Consider the following 15,443-nt stretch of genomic DNA (forward strand, 5'->3'; position numbering starts at 1 on the left):
GGAATAGAAGCTTATAAGATTTTAAGATATGCTTAATTTTCTATATAGCTCCACCAAGTATGTTGGTGAAGGATGAATATGTACATGACTTTGAGGGACAGCCATCATTATCCACTGAAGGGCATTCAATTCAAACCATCCAGCATCCCCCAAGTAATCGTGCATCAACGGAGACATACAGCACCCCAGCTCTGCTAGCTCCATCCGAGTCTAATGCTGCCAGCACCACCAACTTTCCCAACATTCCTGTGGCTTCCACAAGTGAGTTGTAGAATCAGATGTAGTCAGCAGTTGAATTTCCTTAACCATTGAATATTTACATTTAGTCACTTGGAGGAAAACTCCAAATAAGTAATAATTAAAAAGTACTATGGTATCTTTTCTAAAAATGTGTTTTTATTAATTTTAGAGAGAGGAAGGAAGAAGGAGAGAGAGAGAAACATCAGTGATGAGAGAGAATCATTGATGGGCTGCTTCCTGCATACCCACTACTAAGGATCAAGCCCACAACGGGCATGTACCTTGACCAGGAATCAAATCATGACTTTCTGGTTTATAGGTCATTGCTCAACCACTGAGCAATACCGGCTGGACTGTACAATGGTATCTTTCATTGGTAAATAGGTATTAAATAGGTTGTTGGATTGATCCTGGAAAATACGGTTTGCAGTTTACTTAAATATTTTTATGTTGATGTATAGTCACTTGGAAGTTAAGTAGTGGCTTTGATTATTAGATTTAAATTAGTGCTCTAATTTGTACTTATCTACTATTACATGCAGAAGTAAGAAGCCTCTTGAGCTATCAGATACTTTTTGAGAAATAGTTAAGTAGTTAATAAGTTGTTTTAAACCAACATGTTTATAAAAATCTGTGGTAATGGAATTGCGAGCTTTTCTTTAATCAGTGTTCTTCTTTTGATTTATCTGGCAGACTATTGCTTTATAATAGTCATCTCAGTCTCCCAATGTGTAAACTTAGAAGAAGGTATCTTGACAAACTAATATTTCTCAAGATAAATGTTAAGTATTTTAGTTGATTTTAAAATAAAGCTAAATTCTGTGTTTTTCAAGTAAGAAGTCTTATTTCAGAAAGGTTTTTCCCATAATAGAGGTGCCAGCTTCTCTGGCACAGGGCTATTAGATTCAACTTTTCTCGGGCCTGATGAAGGCAATCATGACTACTGTTATTTATTTTTACAGTTACAGATGTCTGGACAATTCGCTGCTTGGAATAGCTTTGTAAAATTAATCACAGAGCAGGTTGTTGGCATGTATATGTTATTTGCACCTGGTTGCTAAGGAGATTGTATCTAAGCCCACATCAGCACTAGATGTTAATAGATTTGGACTGATACTTTGTTGGCCCGTACCAAAGGGAGCATTATTCTATTTTCTTTAATATCAGATCAGATCTAATATATAAATTTGACCTTTGGAATACAGAGAACTGATTTATATAATTGAGTTTTTGAGAAAAGCATACCAACTTTTCCCCTCTTTAATTCATTTTACCTCTTCAGAGCAGTATTTTTGGGATTTGCTACATGAGATGAATACTTACAGTGTTTATATGAAAACATGTGAGTCTATAACCACTTGGTGTTTCTGTTCTCTCTCATACATATATCTATCTATCTATCTATCTATCTGTATATATGTATTACATATACATATATAGATATATGTGTAAAAGAGGTCTGATGCATGGATTCGTGCACATCCAAAGGAAATTAATTAGAAAGTGGCTGGCGGGGCAGGACTGGGCTGAGATATGCTGGACAAGCCCTGGAGCCAACCTCCCGCAGTCTCTCCCCAGCCAGCTACATTTAGGACAGCGCCAGAGCTCGAAGGGCATCTGCAGAGTGAGCCAGGCCCCTCCAGCAGGTGGGGTCCCTCATCCTGACCTGCGGATTGGGCTGAAACCAGCAGTCCGACATCCCCGAGGGGGCCTGGAGTGCAAGAGGGCACTCTGCAAAGTTGTTGCTTAGTAGCTCCTGTGTTTAGTGTCTGCCCCCTAGTGGTCAGTGTGCATCATACCTACTGGCTGGTCAGCCAGTTGGCCGGTCACTTAGCCTTTTATATATAGAAATTTTTTAAATTAAAAAAAAAAAATGATTTCAGAGAGAAGGGGAGAGGGAGAGGTAGAAACATCAGTGATGAGAGAACCATTGATTGGCTGCTGCTGCAATCTTTTCCCAGCAAGGTTTCAGGAATCTGGAGAAGGGCTATACATAAATGAATAGAGACTAGACAAAAAATATAAATTTGGAAAGCATTGGGGGAGCCAGGTGGAGGCCTCACCCTCTAGTGAAGTGGGCTCCCCAAATCTCCAGGCACAGGGCTTTTTATTTACTTGAAAACACACGGGCCCTTTAGGAATGCAAAAGGCATATCAAAGGTAAAGTTTGGTAAACAGGAAAAGATTATCAGGTTAGGGGAATTACCTATTTGCAGCAGGTAATAATATGCAGATTTTCAGCCCTGCTGAAAATGTCCATCAGCCTTCTCACATTTATTATGCTAACTAGAGCTCTTAGCCTCCAGCAGCCTGCCTCCTGTACACCCAACACTGGGATCGAGCCTGCTACCTAGGCATATGCCCTGACTGGGAATCGAATCATGACCTCCTGGTTCATAGCTCGATATTCAACCACTGAGCCACACCAGCCAGGTTGCCTACTCTTTATTTACCAGTTTGGGAACATAGTTGACAAAGAGAATGGGTAGTGATGGAGAATTAAAGAATACTTTACAGTATAGATTAGTGCTAGAGCACAGATACTAACCTCTGTTGATAGTATCTAGAGGTTGAATTGCGTGCCTTTGTTGATGCCTGCTAAAATGACTTCATTTTAAACTGGGGCTGAGTCCTATGAAGATTAGACAATAATTATGACATTTCAGTGCTTTAGAAATGAGACAAACAGTTGACTTAATGCTTGTTTGGAGAAATCAAGTTTTTTTCCCCACTTAAAAAAAAAAAAAAAGACCTTAAAAATGTAGGCCAGTAAGGAATGGTTTTTAATTGAATAGAAGCCAAAGGAAGCTTAGTCGTCTTTGTTACATACAGAGAGAGCAATTAGTTTCCTGTAATTTCAGGAGTGTGATAATGTTCTTGGAAAGAGATGATTCTTGGTTTTTAAAAGTACATGACAAAATTTCAAAGAAGACTGATAGGGTGATAGTTTTGTTTTGTTTTATTTAAACTAGCAATCATACTATAACAAACAGTGGAGCTTGAAATTTATTTTAATTTTCTCACCTTATCCATCACATTTCATTTAAAATATTTGCCTGATCTGCTTTTCTCTTATCAAACCCTAGCATTCTATTATTACCAGTACCAGAGCTGATAATAATGAACTTTCCAGTCATCAACATTTACTTAAGCCTGAAATTTTGGAGTCCTAATCAGAAAGGTCCAGAACTGAATGGAGTGGCCGGTGAACTGATATGCTTTTGAAGAAGTTAGTGTGATAGGCTAGACATATAGTGGGATTTTTCTGAAATTTGAAGAATATTGTGAAGAAATAGGCCACTAAAATTAGCTAGCCATTATTTAAGATACGGTGATTTTGAACTTCTTCAGGTTAATGTTTGCCCTTATAGAGGACTTTCGGATTTTTTATTTGCGAGGTCATGAATGAGTTCATTTTTGCTCATTTTTATAGTTGTGACTGTCATGTAATTTGGTCCTTCAGTTACTGTATAAAACCATAGGATTTCATCTATAAATGTGCCATCTTAATGTCTTCTTGTTCCTCTAGGTCAGCCTCCCAGTATACTGGCAGGCAGCCATAGTGAAGGATTGTTGCAGATAGCTTCAGGGCCTCAGCCAGGACAGCAGCAGAATGGATTTACTGGTCAGCCAGCTACTTACCATCATAGTATGTACATGCTTTTTAAAATATTTTAAGTAGTTGAGAAGAACTAGGCAGACTTTTTAAGAGCAAATTAATCCATATGGGCCTTAATTTTTAGACAGCACTACCACCTGGACTGGAAGTAGGACCGCACCATACACACCTAATTTGCCTCACCACCAAAACGGCCATCTTCAGCACCACCCGCCTATGCCGCCCCATCCCGGACATTACTGTAAGCTCTTGTTTTTGTTGTAAGGGCCTTTTCTTTTTGAGGACTTTTTTTTTTTCTCTTCCCATATAAAAACTGTTTTTCATCTTTTATTCACTTTACAATTTAGTTTTATTAAATGATTAGAGTTTTTCAGTATTTTTTGTAAACATTATTTTTTTAACTGTTATCATACCTTTGTTTTAGAGGAGTAATGTTTACCAAATATATTTATATTTCCGTTGCTAATGTTTCATTAACACCACATTGATTTCCATTCATTTGTTTGTTTGCTTTGTGCATGTTCTTAGATCTCATGTGTATTTGTATATTCACCCCCAAGTTGATTGAAACCCTTTTAGTGTCAAGATCTTAAGGTTTCCCTCACTGTAGTATTTAGCATACCATAGCATAGATACTCTGATGTGGAACCCATCATTGCTCTGCAGGCTTGATTGGGAGGGATACCCTACTGATTAACCATAGCTTGTAGTTTCAGGCAGAAGAGGAACTTTGTTCTTTTGACTTAGTAAAATCAATAGTATAAATCTTTATATGTATTAAATCTTTTTCCCACGAATATAAGGTTAATAGTCCCAAAGAACACTTAAAAAATATAGAAGTGTTTAAATAAGAATCCTACTATCCAGAGATAACCACTTGTAATACTTCGTCATGTTTTCCTTCCAGTCATATAAATGGGTATATATAAATCTGGGGGGAGGAGGAGATCATATTGTGTATATTGTTTTATCCTATTTTTTTTTCAGTTACGTTATTGTTTTTTGATGTCTTAAGAGAATATAATTTTTAATGGCTGCTGGGCCAGCATAGTGGTTAAGGGTGCTGAATTTGGACCCTTAACTGGCTGTGTGACCTTGGCAAATTATTTAATCTCCTTAAGCCTTAAGTGTAACAGTAGTAATTAATAGTATCTGACCCAACGTTGTAAGAAATAAATGTAATAATGCATATGAGATGTCTAGCACAATGTCTTAACACATAAAAATCTGTCAATTAGGTTAGCTACTCTTCCATTTTGGAAATAGCCTTAATAAGCCATAAACACTTGATTTTAGAATGGACCGAACAATTTAAATTATTACAAATTACATTATAAATTATACTATATTATATGTTACATGAATAATTTATAATTTACATTAATTTTTGCATGTACAACTATTATGAATTGCTTAACAACACTTGGCATATAGCACTAAATATTAGCTATTAAATATAAAAGTAATTCAAGAGTATTTGCTTATTATAATTATGAAGTAATGTAAATTAAACTTTTAAGTTCTTAGACATTGCAGAAACTTGATCCAAACAGCTCCTAAGGTATGATAGTTATATTTAAATAAGGTATTTAAAATTTTTTAATATTAGTGAACTTTTAATAAATAAAATTGGGATTTCTATTATCTTTTCTTTAGGGCCAGTTCACAATGAGCTTGCATTCCAGCCTCCCATTTCAAATCATCCTGGTAAGTGTATTTTAAAATTGATTCCCTATAATTAGATTTTCTTTATGGTAATAGAAACACACAAACACACAGGTTTTAATGTAATAACATAGTAATTTAAGGTTTAGATAAATACAGTTCTCATTATAGCATTAGTTAATAGTTTATGAGTAACCGTTATAGTCACACAAATTGTTTCTCTATTTTTTTAACTGTCTCTGAGAAAAGATAAGAGCTGTTTTCAACTAAAATATAAAACACCAAAGTGCTGATTTTAGCACTGAATATATAAATATTCAGCAGAAGAAACTGGGTTTCAAATAGAACACAATGTAAAATTGTCACTTAAAATGCTAGGGAAGCCTTAGCCGGTTTGGCTTAGTGGATAGAACATCAGCCTGTGGACTGAAAGGTCCCAGGTTCTATTTTGGTCCAGGGCACTTGCCCCGATTGCAGGCGCGATCTCCAGTGAGGGGCATGCAGGAAGAAGCCGATCAATAATTTTCTCATTATTGATGTTTCTATCTCTCTCTCCACCTTCCTCTCTGATTAAAAATAATAATAAAAATAAAATTTTAAAAAAGCTAGGGAAGGATCTGAAGTAGATGCTGAAAAGAAAAATAAGTCACTATATCTGTCTTGGAAGATTCAGGAATCTCTGGCTAATTGAAATGTAAAAACGGATTAAATTATACTCAAAAGAGAGCATAGCTAAGTAGATTTTCTCAGTTCATAGTTTGAATATAACTTTTTAAGTTATAGAAATGATAAAACAGAAGTTTAGAAGTAAAATAATGAAGGCTTCTTAACATATAAACATAGGATTTTGATTTTTCTTTCCTCTATCCCTTCATAACTGTTTTTCTTATAAAAAGATGCAAAATATAGCATTTTAACTCATCTCCTTAATTTTCACCCTAATTTAAAAATGTTTTATTATAAAGGATTTCCAACATACATCAAATACCAGAATAATATGGGAGATCCCGCCCTCATTGTACTCATCCCTCAGTTTTAGCTATTAACAACTAATGGCCAGCCTTGCTTCATTCATATCCCCCTATTCTCATTCATACCCTCATCTATTATTCTGAAGAAAATCCTATATAGTCATCTTATTTATTTATTTTAATATATTTTTATTGATTTCAGAGAAGGAAAAAGAAGAGAGAAATAGAAATGTCATTGATGAGAGAATCATCCATTGGCTGCCTCCTGCACATCTCCCACTAGGGATTGGGCCCGCAACCCGGGCATGTGCCCCGACCTGGAATTGAACCATGACTTCCCAGTTCATAGGTCATTGCTCAACCACTGAGCCACGCCAGTGGGGCTATGGTCATTTTATATGTAAATACTTTAAGATATATTTCTAAAAAAGATTTTTTTAAAAGATGACTATAGTAACCATAATGATTAATTTAAAGGATAACATAGTTTCTCAAATAGATCTGTATCATTTTCTTAAACAATGTTTTATTATTTATTATTTATTATTTATGTTGGTTCCATTTATTCTTCTGGCTATTAAACAAAACATTAAGGTTAAGATTTTGATGCTTATAACTCTTCAGTTTAAGACATTTGAAGAATTTCTGGATCAGAAGTCCAAATTGATTTACACATTAGAGTATGAAGAGCACTTTTACCATGCTCACCAGGATTAAGTGTGATAGTTTAGTAAATGCTGATTTAGGATGCAAATAATATTTATTTTGATTTGGAGAAATATTATGATTCAAAAAATTTTCAGACTTTTTTTAACATATGTATTAGTTATTAACTGTAGTGGATTTTTTATATGTTCTAAACATTTTTATGGGTCAAGGGGTCTTATCTTTATATACACTTTATATATAGAGGCAAGGGACTTGGCCCCTGCCACGGTGGCAGTTGCCTCTGCCTTGGCCCCCACCAACCACGGCTTCGTCTGGTCTAATTAGCATATTATGCTTTTATTATTATAGGTTTTTTAAAATATGCATATTTTATTGATTTTTTTACAGAGAAGAAGGGAGAGGGATAGAGAGTTAGAAACATCGATGAGAGAGAAACATCAATCAGCTGCCTCCTGCACACCTTCTATTGGGGATGTGCATCCAGCCAAGGTACATGCTCTTGACTGGAATCGAACCTGGGACCCTTCAGTCTGCAGGCTGATGCTCTAGTCACTGAGCCAAACCAGTTAGGGCTATTATTATAGAGTTTTATTGGGACATGTAATTAATAGAAAAGTATATAAAACATACAATCTAATGAATAACATTAAAGCCAATACCTGTATAAGCACCACCCAGATTTAAAATAAAACATTGCAGCATCCCCAGAAACTTTCCTACCTAAGGCATTTTCTTTGTCAAAAACGTTTCCTCCCCTACCCCAGCGGTAACCACAATCCTACTTTTTCTAATATTACTAGAGGCCCAGTGCATGAAATTCATGCACTTGGGGAGGGAGAGAAGTCCCTCAGCCTGGATGTGAGAGGACGCAGGCCAGGCTGAGGGACCCCCACCAGTGCATGATCAGGGCCAGGGAAGGATGCAGGATGTTGGCAAGCTGGGGAAGGACTGTGGGAGGGCTCCAGGGTGTATCTGGCCCATCTCGCTCAGTCCTGATCTGCTGGACCCCAGCAGCAAACTAATTTACAGGTTGGAGCATCTGCCCTCTGGTGGTCAGTGTACATCATAGCAAGTAGTTGAGCAGCTTTAGTATGTCCTATCTAATTGAATAGTAATATGCAAATTGACCACACCTCCGCCACACACAAGGCATGCCCACCAGCCATTCAGAAGCGAGTATGCAAATTAACCCAACCAAGATGGGTGTGGCTGGTTTTTTCCTTATCTGGGCCTGGAGCTGAAATACAAGGAGTGATGGCGTCTTCTCAGGCCGGGTCGAGCGGGCATATGCCTTGGAATCTGGGAGCAGGCAAGTCACCTGGCACCAAATGTACTATAGGCTGTGGGAACAGCACGGTGTCTGACCCCTGAGGTCAGACCAAACCTGGGTGCTTGGATTCTGGCTGGGTTGGGGGTGAGGCAGAGAGAGAGGGCAGGGAAAGGCCTGGGCCTGCATTGAGTAGGCTTCCAGTCATATTGCCCTTCTCCTCACCATTTAATATCTACTACACTCAGCCTTATGCAAGGGTATATTTATTGGTTGTAAAGAGGGAAGGAGGGAGAGAGAGAGAGAAACATCAATATGGGAGAAAAACTTAGATCAGTTGCATCTTGTACACGCCCAGAGAGACTAAGGATTGAACTTCAAACCTAGGCATGTGCCCTGACCCCCAGACCTGTCAGTGTATGACACACCAACTGAGCCACACTGGCTAGGGTGATAGGACCTTTATCCTACATAATAAAAGGCTAATATGCAAACCAACCTAATGGCAGAATGACCAGTTGCTATGGCGCACACTGACCACAAAGGGGGAGACACTCAATGCAGGAGCTGCCCCCTGGTGTTCATTTTGCTCCCACAGGGGGAACGCCAGTCAGTCAGAATCCTTGAGCCTGCCTCAAGGCTGCTGAGTGCAGTGGTGATGGTGGGAAACTCTCTCCCTTTTGACAGCGCTAAGGATATACCACTGTCGAGCCCAGCTGTTGGTTGGCATTTCCTGAGGGCTCCTGGACTGCAGGAGGGTGCAGGCAAGGCTGAGGGGACCTCCTCTAAATGCACAAATTTCGTGCATCGGACCTCTAGTGTGTTCATAAAAGATTCTCACAGAACATCTCATTCAAAGCTAAATAATATAAAGAATAATTCATAATGAATCTTTCAGGTTCTTTATCCAAGTTTCTAACTAAAAAAAGTTAACCAAATTTAAAAATATTTTCTTGAATGACATGATTTCAGAAATTAAAGATAATACCTTGAAGATGTACATTTTCCATTGAACAGCATTTATTTGATAAAGCTATGCTTTATGCTTCTCATTACAACACACAATTTAGCTAAGTTCTTACATTGTGAGAAAAGTTTCATGTTGTTAACTCAGCCTTTTACAACCTTTTCTCTGGCCAACTTCACTCATTTGGGAACAAGACACAGAGTATCTATGGTTGGTACATTGAGCAGAGAACAGCCCACTTCCTTTGAAACGAGTTGGGGCATTCAGCAAGTGCTCTCCGACTGAGTGATCTCAGCCTGCGGTGATGGGAATGATGGGAAGCTGCAGGTTTGGCACTGAAATGGCCTTTGGTTCTTGGAGCAAAATGAGCAAAGAGAAGTTCAGAAAGGCCTCATGAACTTAATGAACTCATAGGACCTGCTCATAGGGAACGTGAGAATGTTCCCTCTGGTCTGGTTAGCACCTTGGGAGTGGAACAGACAAGTTCTCACACTGCCAAGGTCCCTGGAATCCATTTAGATGACCTCTGGCCCTCTGTGCTCACTGCCAGTGACCCCTTCCTCCTGCTTGCTTAGGCCTCATGCCCTCTTCATAACAGATGCTCAGTTTTCCTTCCTGGTCTGTGGTCCTCCTCTCCTTCCCAGCCGAGCGGATCAGCTGTTCAGAGAGTAGCTTCACGTAACATCCTGGCTGTATGGTGTCTGAAATATTAGGGAAACAGACAAAACAGCCTTGGTGAATGGAAGAGAATTAAATAAGGTGTAAGTGCAAGTACAGACATTGCAGTTCATGATAACAGTATGTTTTTTAATGTAAACAAGAAGATTTTACAACTCCTTTTCCCCAGCCTGAATCGACTCATGAAAAACATTGCTCGCTGTGGAACTTTCCTTCTAGATAGTGTTCTTCAGTGTGAACTAGGAGAGGCATGTATTTGCACCTTGTTTTTTTACTCCCATTGGAAACTCATGACTTCAGGGCATTGTTTGTACTGTTTGGACTCATTGTGTGAAGACTCTGTTCAGTGCTCTCGGTGGTTTCAGCTGCCAGGGCACACGGGCGCTTGGCATGTTGGCTTCGATAACCTCTGGTTTATTAGCTCCACACAGCCTCCCAGCCAGGTGTTTGTGAGGTTTCTTGTTCAAAGCAGAACGTGGTGTCTTGACTGAAGAATTTTACTCTAAGGAATAACTTCATAAATATTTCAGAATGGGATTTTTAATAAGGCATTTGATGTCACTAGTTTTCCTGTTGTAATGAGAATAAAAAAATATTTAAAGGAATGTTTATATTCATGATTAGTTGATTTGAGAAAACATGAATTTTAATTTTTGTATCTTCACGGTCCATTTTATTCTTTATTAGAAAGTATTTTCTTTCTTGGTAACATTTAGAAGATCAATTAGATGCATAAAATACAGGTTTTTTAAAAATGTATTTTAAGCATCAATTATACTTCATTTTAAGGTTTTTTTGAGACAGGGTTGAAAAGATCTATTTTTCTATTCTTTCAGATTGTTAAGAGTTTTGTTGCTTCTTCTCCTAGTCCAGTCAGAGTTCATAAGTGACATGATGACGTGCAGATAAGTAATTGGTTTGTCAGCAGAAACTTGACAAACCCAACCTGTCCCCCAAATCATTCACAGTTATTTTAAACCATTTGTTGTTGTTCAAATGAACACACTAAATGCATCTTCAGCGTTAAAATCATAGTGGCAAACATGACTTGCCTTCACTAAGTGATACAACAAATGACCTTTCAGCCAAGAGAGGATTGAGCATTGCCGCTCACAGCAGCTATCTAGTTAGAGTGCAATTAACCTTTACTGGTCGGAATGAATGGCTGACTAGCTTGGGTTCTTACACTCAATTAGGGAACTAGAAAAATATGCTATGGGTTGATGTTTTCGATAATATTCCTCAGAGTATGTCTTAAAGTCAGTGTGTTTAGAAAAAGAAAAGTTTAGTCTGCCTTAATGGTTAGATCATTGTCCACATACACCATGGCTACAGGTTTGGTCCCCTGTCAGGACACATGCAAGAATCAACCAATGAATGCATAAATATAAGAGGAGCAACAAATTAGTCTCTTTCTCTCGCTTTCTCTCTCAAAATCAATTTTAAAACTTAAAAAAAATATGTGAAATGAAATGCCATAGTAAAATAATTTATTTTCTGTCCTGATTACGGTTGTTCTTTGAATTTCCAGATTTAAAAAATGACTAGAGTTTTAAGAATGCTAGGCCCTGAGCTGAAAAATAGAATACAGGAAAATGCCTAGATATTTCAAGCATCATTTTATCCAATTCTTTTGGGTGCTTTCAGATTCCTCTTCTGTTCCTTCAGCCTGTATTTGAGGAACAGCTTTGCCTTATGGAGTGATGTTTGCTCCCATTTGTCTCCTGTAGCTCCTGAGTATTGGTGTTCCATCGCTTACTTTGAAATGGATGTTCAAGTAGGAGAGACATTTAAGGTTCCTTCCAGCTGCCCTATTGTTACTGTTGATGGATATGTGGACCCTTCTGGAGGAGATCGCTTTTGCTTGGGTCAACTCTCCAATGTCCACAGGACAGAAGCCATTGAGAGAGCAAGGTATTGATTGTATAGGTATTTTACAAGTTGAATACCCTATATTGTCTTTTTAGTCAGTTATATTTCTCAGTGTAGATAATGTGAATTCATTCCACTAGGAAAAAAGAAGTAAAGGTCATTTTGAAAATTCAGAATCAGTAAGCATTCCACTTGTATTATAGATGTTTGTTATTTAAAATATTAAAAAAGATATTTTTAAAAACTTATTTTTTAAATTTATATACAATTGGTATACAATCTTATCTTGGTTATATCAGTTTCAGGTGTACAATGTAGTGACCCGACATTTTTATACCTTACAATTTGATTACCCCACTAATTCTAGTAATCAATTATGTCAAATATCACAATATTAACTAAATTCCCATTCCTTTTTTCACTCATCCTTCTATTCCTTCCTTTCTGGTAACTATCCTATTGATCTCTATTTCTACGAATCTGTTTTTATTTTATTTTTCAATTCCTCATATAAGTGAAACCATAACTATCTTTGTCTTTTCTGCCTGACTTATTTTACTTAGCATAATACCCATGTTGAAAAAATGACAAGGTTTTATTCCTTTTTGTTGCTACATAATATTCTATTGTGCCAAAAAATGGAATCTTTAGGATTCTGTTTGTAAGTAATGTTCCTATTTTGAATAGTAACAAGACCATATTTTCTATACATCTATTTGAAGGAAATTATATAAAATGAGGGCTCTGCATGTGTTATTTATAATGTTGGAAAACAATGCAAAGGAAGTGGTTGAGTAAATTTTGATAAACTTATTTTTATGTAGTTATTAAAATGTTAATAAAATTTTACCTAATAATAGACAAACATGTAAATTGACTATTGATATATTTCCACTATGCCTATAGCCAATCAGAGTGACTATGCAAATTAACACCAAAAAGATAGCGGTTAATTTGCATACAAGGGAGCTCAGGGCCTGTGTCCCAGGAACATCCTGGCACCCAGATCACTGTGAGGTAAGGCGGAGCGGACCCCCTGCCATCGGTCGCAGAGAGCTGGGGGTCGCTTCGGCCTGGTGCAGAAGCAGACCCCTTGGATCGATCGCAGTGAGCTGGGAGTTCGTTCCTGCCCAAGAGGCTTTCGGCCTGGGCAGGGGCTGAGCCGGTGATCAGAGGGAGCTGGAGGGGTCCTGCCCAGGCCTAAAGCTTTGGCCAGAGGCTTTATGCCTGAGCAGGGCCCAGCCCTTGATTGACGTGAACTACAAGGAAACACCTTTTCTGACTGCTCATTGGTAAGCTTCCTGTATGCCACTGGTAATATTCTTAGTAACTTGGGTAATAAGAATCCAAAAAAGGTGATCTAAGGTTTTACCACCACACTTATGGAGAAAAAAATGAAGGTCCACTGCTGGAGGGCTAAGAAATGTCATATCCTGCCCTAGGCAGTTTGGCTCACTGGATAATGCCTCAGCCTGCAGACAGCAGGGTTTGAGTTCAATTCTGATCTAGGGCATGTACCTAGGTTGCAGGCTCCTTCCGGCCCAGGGCCCAGATCAGGGCTCATGCAGGAAGCAACCAAAGTGTTCCTCTCATTTTGAAGTTTCTCTCTGTCTTACCCTTTCTCTTCCACATTCTCTAAAAGTCAATGGAAACATCCTCAGGTGAGGATTAAAAAAATAATAATAAAGAAATGCATATCCTATGAAAGACATCTTGAAAATGCCTAAAGAAAGTTGTCATTTTTTCTTGGTGAAGGGACTGGAGTCCGTGTTGATGAAAACACCTTGGTGACTGTGGTGACTGGCAGTGGCTGCAGCAGCAGGGTGATGGGGCTGGTGCCTCCCCTGATCAGCAGGTTGCCTCCCACAAAGGGAGGCCAGACTACAGCTTAGGCCCGCTCCCTGTGGGGTGGGGGCCTAAGACATCAGTAGGGCATCCCCTGAGGGCTCCCAGTATATGAGAGGGGCAGGTTGGGCTGAGGGACCCCCACTCCAAGTACACGAATTTCGTGCACCGGGCCCCTAGTGTTTATATAATCAAATGTAAATGCTTAAGATGAAATATTATAGGAAAACATACACAGTGGTTGGGTACTTTGTAATCTCAACTCTAAGAAAATGTGTATGTGTGTAAATACAGAATCTTGGCTCTATTGCTAACTGTGTGTCTTTGGCAAATCACCTGGTCTCTAAGCCAGTGCAGTCTAAGAAATGTCTGTGATGAAGGGAATGGTTTGTATCTGTGTTGTCCAGCACTGCACCACTAGCCATGTGTAACCGTTGAGCACTTAAGATATAGTCATGTGATTAACTGAGTTTTTAAATTATTTATTTATTTATTTAAATATTTTTTATTGATTTTGTACAGAGAGGAAGGGAGAGAGAGAGAGAGTTAGAAACATCCGATGAGAGAGAGTCATCATCAGCTGCCTCTTGCACACCCCCTACTGGGGATATGCCCGCAACCAAGGTACATGCCCTTGATTGGAATCGAACCCGGGACCTTTCAGTCCCCAAGCCGACGCTCTATCCATTGAGCCAAACCGGTTTCGGCTAAATTATTTAAAAAAATATATATTTTATTGATTTTAACAGAGAGGAAGGGAGAGGGAGAGAGAGTTAGAAACATCCATGAGAGAGAAACATCAATCAGTTGCCTCCTGCACACTCCCTACTGGAAATGTACCTGCAACCAAGTACATGCCCTTGACCAGAATCGAACCTGGGACCCTTCAGTCCACAGGCCGATGCTCTATCCACTGAGCCAAACTAGTTAGGGCTAAATTAATTTTAATTAAATTAAATAGCCACGTATAGTAGCTAGTGGCTATCAGTTTGGACAGTAACTATAAGCCTTAGTTTAGTCATTTATAAAATAATAATATTTAGGTCATGGAATTGTGAGAATTATGTTAAATATTTCTAAGTATTTCATATATATATATTTACATACACATCATTTTTATATATGAATAAGACGTTTAAAAAGGAAGGAAATATACAAAAAATTAACAATGGCGACCTTTTGGTGTGGTGTTACATAAAGTCCTTTTAAAGTTCTTTTTAATTTTTCAGTATTGGGTATTCTAATATCTATTTTTTAATACTTATCAAAGTAAAATATAATTTCCTTTTTCTCCCAAAGGTTGCACATAGGCAAAGGTGTACAATTGGAATGTAAAGGTGAAGGTGACGTTTGGGTCAGGTGCCTCAGTGACCATGCAGTCTTTGTACAGAGTTACTACTTAGACAGAGAAGCTGGACGTGCACCTGGAGATGCTGTTCATAAAATCTACCCAAGTGCGTATATAAAGGTGAGTGGAAGTTCTCCTTAGATATAAGAATTGGGTTGGAGGAGGGAAGAGAAAAAAATGTCTTTTTATGTATTAAGTCTCAGAAATTATGTTGTTTTTAAAACACATTTTTGGGGGGCATTTATTGACATGGCGGGTTATCTTGTTTTGTGATTACACTCATGCCCTATTATTTTAATAGC

The 15,443-nt window shown here is 38.2% G+C and overlaps 1 protein-coding gene across 2 annotated transcripts in view; it reads left to right on the forward strand.

Annotated features, from left to right (window-relative positions):
- The window catches only part of SMAD4 (SMAD family member 4), a 42,497-nt gene that overhangs the window by 19,730 nt on the left and 7,324 nt on the right, over positions 1-15,443 (forward strand). For both annotated transcript variants that reach the window (XR_004984409.2, XM_036418715.2), the window contains exons 5-10: positions 49-261; positions 3,770-3,889; positions 3,984-4,100; positions 5,516-5,566; positions 11,807-11,990; positions 15,093-15,261. Coding sequence is in view for 1 of the 2 variants with exons in the window: in XM_036418715.2 (XP_036274608.1) it covers positions 49-261; positions 3,770-3,889; positions 3,984-4,100; positions 5,516-5,566; positions 11,807-11,990; positions 15,093-15,261 (854 nt within the window). In the remaining variant the exon portion in view is untranslated. The remainder of the gene's footprint in view (positions 1-48; positions 262-3,769; positions 3,890-3,983; positions 4,101-5,515; positions 5,567-11,806; positions 11,991-15,092; positions 15,262-15,443) is intronic.

This window comes from Pipistrellus kuhlii, unplaced genomic scaffold, assembly GCF_014108245.1.
Source record: "Pipistrellus kuhlii isolate mPipKuh1 unplaced genomic scaffold, mPipKuh1.p scaffold_m20_p_6, whole genome shotgun sequence".
Lineage (NCBI taxonomy): Eukaryota > Metazoa > Chordata > Mammalia > Chiroptera > Vespertilionidae > Pipistrellus > Pipistrellus kuhlii.